Source organism: Brienomyrus brachyistius, unplaced genomic scaffold (genome assembly GCF_023856365.1).
Source record: "Brienomyrus brachyistius isolate T26 unplaced genomic scaffold, BBRACH_0.4 scaffold210, whole genome shotgun sequence".
In the NCBI taxonomy this organism is placed as follows: domain Eukaryota; kingdom Metazoa; phylum Chordata; class Actinopteri; order Osteoglossiformes; family Mormyridae; genus Brienomyrus; species Brienomyrus brachyistius.
The window spans coordinates 103759-113300 of record NW_026042485.1 but is presented as its reverse complement, the minus strand read 5'-3'; the positions used below and the strand labels follow the sequence as shown (position 1 = coordinate 113300).

At 39.2% G+C, this 9542-nt stretch overlaps 1 protein-coding gene across 1 annotated transcript; it reads right to left on the bottom strand.

The window, feature by feature from the left end:
- Positions 1 to 4305: 4305 nt before the first annotated feature.
- Positions 4306 to 6894, bottom strand: LOC125728220 (E3 SUMO-protein ligase ZBED1-like). The gene is made up of 2 exons (XM_049005255.1): positions 5185 to 6894; positions 4306 to 5063 (listed from the first exon to the last, which is right to left on the bottom strand). The coding sequence occupies exons 1-2, from the start codon at positions 6682 to 6684 to the stop codon at positions 4650 to 4652; spliced, it is 1914 nt and encodes a 637-aa protein (XP_048861212.1). The 5' UTR covers positions 6685 to 6894; the 3' UTR covers positions 4306 to 4649.
- Between the last annotated feature and the right edge of the window lie 2648 nt (positions 6895 to 9542).

Below are 9542 nucleotides of genomic sequence, written 5' to 3'. Positions count from 1 at the left end.
TCTTGTAGCCATTTATTAATTTTTTTTGCAATGGAAATAAAAATAAAGCAGTCCTCCGCAGAGGGGGGGTGGTGGAGGGAATATATGTTAAAAATATTTAAATACACCCCAAGCATACCGTCTGCCAGCCGTCTGCCAGCGGTGGGGTGACATGCCTTGCAGTGTTTCCCCTACCATTATATTACCCGCCCCCCCCCAGCGGCACCTCCCGCCCCCTCTTGAAGGTTAAGTTAATTTTATTTAATTCTCTATATCTATATATATAGATATTCTCTATATAGCGCCAAATCACAACACATGACCTTTTCTATAGAACAGGACTATACATTGTCCTTTTATTAAGCAAACTAAATAGCCTTATGTTATTTATGTTATTTACACAGCAGCTTGACGTTTTTGTCTCTACACGGTCGGGCGTTTACAGGCCTCCTCTGCTCTCTGTCATGCATGGCGGAGCTCCGCCCCTATGTGCGCACACACAGGTGAGCACACTCCCACCAGCGGACAGAGAGTGCGAGTCGGAAAATATGTCGCACCAAGCACCTGAAAAGCAGACAAAAATATCTGCTTTTTAAAATATTTTTATATTTTCTATTTATATTTTTTATATTGACTGCTGTAGTTAAAAGAAACACATGAACACCATGAATCCTGTAGGTGTCCGTCTGCCCCCCCGCCCCCGAGGGGAAACACTGCCTTGCCTGCTCACCCATGTTTAATGCACCTTAATTATCCATACTGACCATCTAGTCCTGATACACCGTGTGTGTGTGTGTGTGTGTGTGTGTGTGTATATGTATGTATGTATGTATGTATATATGTGAAAGTATAAGATGGTGAAAATCACAAGGTCACTGGTTCAAACCCAGCCTCAGCATATCGGTGGGCCTTTGTCCCCAGGCCCCTAACCCCCAGCTCCCTGGGCACCTCAACAGGTGGCTGCCCTTCACGGACAACTTACTCCACAAAACAGAGCACAATGAGGGAGGTGTAAAGACAATTCACCCACGGGGATTAATAAAGTATTGATTATTATTATTATAATATATAAGCACATACACACGCTTTGTATATAATGAGATGTACAGTACAGGCCAAAAGTTTGGACACACCTTCTCATTCATTGTGTTTTCTTTATATTCATGACCATTTACATTGGTAGATTCTCACTGAAGGCATCAAAACTATGAATGAACACATGTGGAGTTATGTACTTAACAAAAAAAGGTGAAATAACTGAAAACATGTTTTACATTCTAGTTTCTTCAAAATAGCCACTCTTTGCTCTGATTACTGCTTTGCACACTCTTGGCATTCTCTCGATGAGCTTCAAGAGGTAGTCACCTGAAGTGGTTTTCCAACAGTCTTGAAGGAGTTCCCAGAGGTGTTTAGCACTTGTTGGCCCCTTTGCCTTCACTCTACGGTCCAGCTCACCCCAAACCATCTCGATTGGGTTCAGGTCCGGTGACTGTGGAGGCCAGGTCATCTGCCGCAGCACTCCATCACTCTCCTTCTTGGTCAAATAGCCCTTACACAGCCTGGAGGTGTGTTTGGGGTCATTGTCCTGTTGAAAAATAAATGATCGTCCAACTAAACGCAAACCTGATGGGATGGCATGTCGCTGCAGGATGCTGTGGTAGCCATGCTGGTTCAGTGTGCCTTCAATTTTGAATAAATCCCCAACAGTGTCACCAGCAAAACACCATCACACCTCCTCCTCCATGGTTCACAGTGGGAACCAGGCATGTGGAATCCATCCGTTCACCTTTTCTGCGTCTCACAAAGACACGGCGGCTGGAACCAAAGATCTCAAATTTGGACTCATCAGACCAAAGCACAGATTTCCACTGGTCCAATGTCCATTCCTTGTGTTTCTTGGCCCAAACAAATCTCTTCTGCTTGTTGCCTCTCCTTAGCAGTGGTTTCCTGGCAGCTATTTGACCATGAAGGCCTGATTCGCGCAGTCTCCTCTTAACAGTTGTTTTAGAGATGGGTCTGCTGCTAGAACTCTGTGTGGCATTTATCTGGTCTCTGATCTGAGCTGCTGATAACTTGCGATTTCTGAGGCTGGTGACTCGGATGAACTTGTCTTCAGAAGCAGAGGTTACTCTTGGTCTTCCTTTCCTGGGTCGGTCCTCATGTGTGCCAGTTTCGTTGTAGCGCTTGATGGTTTTTGCGACTCCACTTGGGGACACAATTAAAGTTTTTGCAATTTTCCGGACTGACTGACCTTCATTTCTTAAAGTAATGATAGCCACTCATTTTTCTTTAGTTAGCTGATTGGTTCTTGCCATAATATGAATTTTAACAGTTGTCCAATAGGGTTGTCGGCTGTGTAGTAACCTGACCTCTGCACAACACAACTGATGGTCCCAACCCCATTGATAAAGCAAGAAATTCCACTAATTAACCCTGATAAGGCACACCTGTGAAGTGAAAACCATTTCAGGTGACTACCTCTTGAAGCTCATCGAGAGAATGCCAAGAGTGTGCAAAGCAGTAATCAGAGCAAAGGGTGGCTATTTTGAAGAAACTAGAATATAAAACATGTTTTCAGTTATGTCACCTTTTTTTGTTAAGTACATAACTCCACACGTGTTCATTCATAGTTTTCATGCCTTCAGTGAGAATCTACCAATGTAAATGGTCATGAAAATAAAGAAAACACAATGAATGAGAAGGTGTGTCCAAACTTTTGGCCTGTACTGTATATTATCAGGACTTGGTCTGTATTCAGATTGGTCTTTGTTTGAATGGTTGCATTCATATTATACACACAATATACCTTTATTCATAATATTAATAATATAATGTTAAAATGACATTTGGACTAGACATATATATGCTTTACATAGTATACAGTATATACAGTAACCCCACCCCCACATTTCCGCAGGTGATACATTCCAAAACCGACCACAGATAATAGCGAACCATCTACAGACCCCATATAGAACGTGAATTGATAAATAACCAAGCGTAAGACATTGCTGACAATAAATACAGTAATAGTCAATAGTTTTATAATCCCAACAGTCAAGGCTTTTTTCAGCCACCACCACCAGGCCGGCTCTAGGCTTTTTTCAGCCACCACCACCAGGCCGGCTCTAGGCTTTTTTCAGCCACCACCACCAGGCCGGCTCTAGGCTTCTAGCCACTACCACCAGGCCGGTTTCAGGCTTTCCAGCCACTACCACCAGGCCGGTTTCAGGCTTTCCAGCCACTACCACCAGTCCGGTTCCAGGCTTCCAGCTTCTAGGGTTAGCAGAACATGGCTCCTCCAAAGTTGAGGAACACAGAGGAGGAATACGCAACCATCACTCAGGTAAATGAATTGTTACAACAGCAAAAAGATATGTTCATGGCTCTGTTACAGCAACAACAGGAAATGTTCAAGGACTTTGTTAAAATTATTATGGACTCAGTGAACACCAGAATGGATAATGTTTCCAAAGAATTACAAGAGCTAAAAGCAAGTTTACAATATACACAGAAGGACGTAGATGAACTTAAAGTCACTCAGGCTAAACAGTCTGAGCATGAAAAAATCACAGAAACTGATATAGTGAAAATCTGTGAGAGTTTGCAAGTCATGTGTGACAAACAAGAATATCTTGAAGGTCAATTAAGGAGAAATAATATTGTGATTGATGGAGTTCCTGAATCCACTGGGGAATCCTGGGTAGACTCTGAAGAAAAGGTGAAGGACATTTTTAGACAAAAACTACAATTACAAGGAGACATGGAGATGGAGGGTGCACACCGAATAGGAAAACCTGAAGCTGCTAGAAACAGACCCAGATCTATTATTGTTAAATTTCTGAACTTTAAGGACAAAGCTGCTGTTATGCAAAGAGCAAAGAACCTCAAGGGCACAAAAATTTTCATTAATGACGATTACACTGATGCTGTGCGGTTAAAAAGAAAGGAATTGATGCCAAAGTTAAAAGAAGCACGGGATAAAGGAGACATTGCCTACCTCAGACACGACAAACTCATCATCCATTCCCGCACTAGCACCCCTAAGTAATCTTTTCGCAACTCTGAAGGTATGACAGCACACAAAACTCATGTATTCATTACCAAGAAAAGGCTTAAGACTAGCACATATTAATATAAACAGTAGGGATGTAACGATATTAAAATGTCACGATACGATACAATTTCGATATTGATCTCACGATACGATATTTATTGCGATATTGTGGAGAGGTTCATGGTATTGTAAAATAGTTCCCAAAATTGTGTTAAGAATGAAAATAACCAACAAAAAAAAATTTAACTGCTTTTGCCAGTCACCAGGACATTTATTCGTATATTTAAGGATCATGACAACATATGCTGATCCCTTAATGCTTTTAAAATGCAAATTCAAGGAGCATTAATATACCCCGTATGATACAGTGATTCTTCAACAACTGATTCTTCTTCTCATGTGCAATGTTCTCTCAAACAACTGTAAACAACAAAGAAACAATTCCAAAGAAAGGAATTCCCAACAGGGAACTGCAAAGAAAGATCAAGTTAAGCCAGGTTTAATCTATCATATGTGCTAGGCAAATAAAAACAGCTTGTTGAAACAATCAAGTATCTATGAACATAACTTAAATAAAATAGTGAAAAAGCTTACTGAAAAACTGGTGTATCCTTTAACTTATGTTCAAGTTTTTCTTCAGAAAGATCAAAAGATCTACATTGCAAGGGAGAAGAAGAGACCTCTGAGCATTTACAATATCCCCTGCAGTTGAAAATACTCTCTCACTGGGCACTGAAGTAGCGGGTACACACAGGTAGGTCTTTGCTAGTGAGGACAGAATAGGATACTGCCCTGCATTGTCTCTCCACCACTTCAAGGGACAAGCAGACAGAGAAATCAGTGATTCTTTACAGTAAGAGTCCATTTCTGCCTGAATTCCACCTGTGACTTCTGAGTCATTACAGCCAAAGGAGCTACCAAGGAGGTCCTCAAGGGCATGCTTCTTTGGAGGTGGCACGAAGCTCTCATTGCTGTTGGCCGGATCTGGTGAATGTGAGCTCTGTGACAGCACATCTTGGTCCTGGTTCTTAAATGATAAAGATACATTTATATTAGCTTTATTTATTAATTTATATTAGCTTTATTTATTTATGTATTTATTCATTTTTTATTTCTTTAATTAAGGCACAGTGTTAAAAAATATTTACCTGTTGTTGCATCTGTGATGCTTTTAACTTTATTCTTTCAAAGACGTCTTCCCTCTCTTTGCTGCCTAGATGTTGCAAGGTCCGAAAGCGTGGATCCAAAGCACTGCTTTCCTGCAAGAACTTTTCATCCTCTCCTTGGTATCTGTCAGAGAGATCCTTCAGTATGGCTGCCTTCATCTGAGCAATAACATTTGAGTCATGTTTATCTGTGGCCATGCTTTCTTGAATCATTTGTTTTAGAGGTGAAATTAGAGAAATTGTTGGTTGCGACTCATCACAGAGCACAGTTGTGGCTTTTTTTATTGGTGAAAGGAGCTTCACTAGATCTTCAGCATTTGCAATGTCTGAAGTGTCCAAAGTGTCTATTTCACGTGACTTTTGTCTCAGTTCATCACTCAGAAGGGCTGCAGCAACAGCTTGTTGTTGTTCTAGGTAGCGCTCCACCATGTCAAGTGAGCTATTCCATCTTGTAACGACATCAATGATCAATTTGTGCGCAGGGAGATTTAGTAGTTTTTGTTTGGTGGTCAGAACAGCTGTGGCTGTAGAACTGCGATGAAAAAAACTTGCCACACGTCTAACTCTTCCGAGGAGGCGGCTCACAGCGTTTACCTTTAAACCTGCTTGGGAGGCCAGATTTAACGTGTGCGCGAAGCACCTTATGTGAGGAGACAGTTTGGCTTCATTTACTGCTACTCGCATATTGCTTGCGTTGTCAGTAACAGCAGCGATATTCGTGCTAATCTTGTCCAGCTCCCACTCGTTCACTGCAGATTTGAGCACTTCTGCTATGTTTGCACCAGTGTGTGATTCGCTTAGCAGTCTTGTTTGTAAAACGTAACTCTTCATCTCCCATTCACTCGATAACACATGTGCTGTAATAGTGATGTAACTCTGCGTTGCTCGCGAAGTCCATCCGTCAGTGGTAATAGCGACGCACTCAGACTGTTTAAGGTTCAGCATAACTTCTTCTTTTGTCTTACGGTAAAGAGCAGGAAACACACTTTGACTAAAATGAGCCCGCGATGGCATCTTGTACCTCGGCTCAAGGTTGGCCACTAACCTTTTAAATCCTTTACCATCTACTGCAGAAAAAGGACGTAAATCACAAGCTATGTATTCCGCGATGTACCTCGTGATTTCCTGAGCCCTTACGCTGTTGTGTGGCAAAACTGGTGAAAATGCCTCCTGTAACGTTTTTTGACCGGACGTGACCTTCTTTGTGAGCAAATCTGTAAACTTGTAGGGGTGATGGGTCGTCAGGTGACTCCGCATGTTGCTTGTGTTTCCCGTGTTATAACGCACTGTAGCGTGGCAGTGATTGCATATGGTCCATTGTTTGTCCGCCACCCTCTGTCCTTTAGCGTTTGTTGACATAGCGAAGCCGAAATGCTTCCATACTTCGGACTTGAATGCTGCAGGGGCTTGCACAATCTCAATTTCGGGGGCGTTTTCAGAAGTATGAACATGAGCCATGCTGTATTCGCCGCTATCCGCCATGCTTGTTTGTTGTGCGGGCAGCGTAAACTACTATTGGCTCAACAGCGAATGCCGTAGCGCAACGGATCATGGGTTATGTAGTTTACAATGCGTTATTCCGCAGAAACCTGCCTATTTTTATTTTTTTTTAAGGATAACTGGCGTTTTAATATCGTAACATGACCACGACGATATCGAGACACTTTTATTACCGCGATAGCGCGATATGGTCAATATTGTTACATCCCTAATAAACAGTCTCAGGAATAAAATCAATGATGTTGCTGAACTGTTAAATGATTATAAAATACACATTCTTGCTATCTCGGAGACTCATTTGGACTCTTCCTTTGATGACACAGAACTATTTATTGAAGGTTACAACATATACAGAAATGATAGAAATGGTTTTGGTGGGGGAGTAGCTTTTTATATTCAGAACCATTTGCCAGTAAAAATAAGAACTGATTTAATGAGTTTTAATATCGAAATATTATGGTTGCAAATGCATCTACCTCACCGAAAGTCGATACTATTGTGCTGCTGTTACCGGTCACCAAGTGCCAATTGTGAATATCTAGATACTATTTGTAAAATGTTGGATATAAATACTAATGTAAGTCAGGATATTTATTTTATGGGTGACTTAAACATTGACTGGTTTTCTAAAGACTGCCACTTGAAAAAAAAAACTGTTAATTACCGCAAATGCATGTGGACTTACCCAACTTATAAATAAACCTACAAGAATATGTTTTAAGTGCGATGGCTCCAGAACATCTACCTGTATAGATCATATTTTCACAAACCGTCCTGAACTGTGTAAAAAGGTACTGTCTATTCCTACTGGTTGCAGTGATCATAATCTGATCATTTCTGTGTTAACAACCAAGTTGAGTGGATCTGGAACTGCAGTCCTATTTAAAAGATCTTATAAATTGTTTAAAAATGACAAGTTTATTGAAGATGTTCAAGCTATATGCTGGTCTGATGTGTTGGCAACTAGTAATCTAGAAATTGCCCTCTTTAAATGTAACAATTTATTCTTGTCATTGATTGAGAAACATGCGCCTTTAAAGAAGTTTACTGTCAGGAACAACGTCACACCTTGGTTGGATGATGAACTGAAAAATTCTATGAAAAGAAGAGGTCAAATGAAAAGAACAGCAGTTACAACAGGAAATAAATATGACTGGGACCTATATCGTAAAATGAGAAATTCTGTTACTAAACTTAATAAAAAGAAGAAGAAAATCTATATTGATAATCATGTTAAAAACATAGGTAATGATAGTAGGAAGTTATGGAATGTTTTAAATCAATTGACTGGTAAGAAAAATAAAATAATTCCATCTTTTCTGGAAACAGGGGATAAATTTATAACTAAGCCAATAGATATTGCAAATTATCTTAATGATTATTTTATAAGAAAAGTAGACAAACTAAGAGAAAATATGCCTAATCTAAGTAATGACATATCTCACCTATTAATAAGAAATGAACTGATGAAAAATAAGGATTCAAGGTTCAAATTAGAAAGTGTGAATGTAGATCAAGTAAAGAATCTTTTAAAATCCTGTAAAAACAAACCACCGGGTGTTGACGGTCTTGACAGCAGGCTTCTTAAACTAGCTGCTGACTCTATTGCCCCTGTTTTAACCCACATCATTAACCTTAGTTTTATTTGCTGTACCTATCCACATGCATGGAAGCAGGCTAAAATAATTCCTCTACCCAAAGATAAAAAACTGCCTTTTTCTGGTCCCAACAGTCGTCCGATAAGTATATTACCTGTATTATCTAAAATAATGGAATCTATAGTATATGATCAAATTAATAGCTATTTTTATATAAATGATTTATTAACAGAGTTTCAGCATGCATATAGAAAAAGTCACTCTACTGACTCATATGTCTGATGACTGGCTTAAAGAGATTGAAAAGAAAAATATTATTGGTGCTGTATTTTTAGATTTTTCTGCTGCCTTTGACATCATAGATCACGAACTGTTATTAGCAAAGTTATCTTGTTATGGTTTTGAGCAGTCAGCAATTACATGGATCTGTCTAACAGAACACAGACAGTGTTTTTTAATGGCAGCTTCTCAGGTATCAGAAATATTACATGTGGAGTCCCCCAAGGCAGTTGTCTGGGTCCACTATTATTTAATATTTTTACTAATGATTTACCGTACATTTTATATAAGGCTAACATTGTCATGTATGCTGATGATTCAACTATATATACATCAGCAAGTACACAAATGGAATTAGAATCTGTTTTAAATTTAGAATTACAATATGTAGTAGATTGGATTAAATTAAATAAATTGGCATTAAACCCAGTAAAAACAAACTGCATGATTTTAGGTTCAAACTATAACATTAATCAAAATCCTGTAATTAATATTCAAATTAATAACGTAAATATTAAACAGGTGCATGAGACCAAACTGCTGGGTGTAATAGTTGACTCTAGATTATCGTGGAAAATACATATTAGTAGTATTATTGCAAAAATGGGAAGAGGTATATCTATTATGAAAAGACATGCATATTTTTTAACTTCAAATATTATGAATTATGCTATGAAAGCACTACTATTGATATACCTCGACTATTGCCCTGCAGTTTGGGCAAATGCTACTGGTAAGTATCTGAATAAATTACAACTTATACAGAATAGAGCTGCTCGTGTAGCACTTAGGTGCAGCTATAGGAGAAATATTATATTAATGCACAAAGATCTTAATTGGTTGTTGGTTGAAGACAGACTGTTGTATTCACTGTTAATCTTCATGAGAAACATTTTTATCTCAAAATTGCCTTCTGTTTTGTTTAAGCATCTTTCTTTTAGTGTAGACAATCATCAGTACAGT

What these genes read in the sequence shown, in the direction of transcription:
- LOC125728220 (XM_049005255.1), bottom strand. Translation starts at nt 6,684, where the DNA reads ATGGCGGATAGCGGCGAATACAGCATGGCTCATGTTCATACTTCTGAA. An exon ending in CATCACAGATGCAACAACAG is followed by an intron (nt 5,064 to 5,184) that starts GTAAATATTTTT and finishes TTATCATTTAAG; the next exon opens with AACCAGGACCAAGATGTGCT.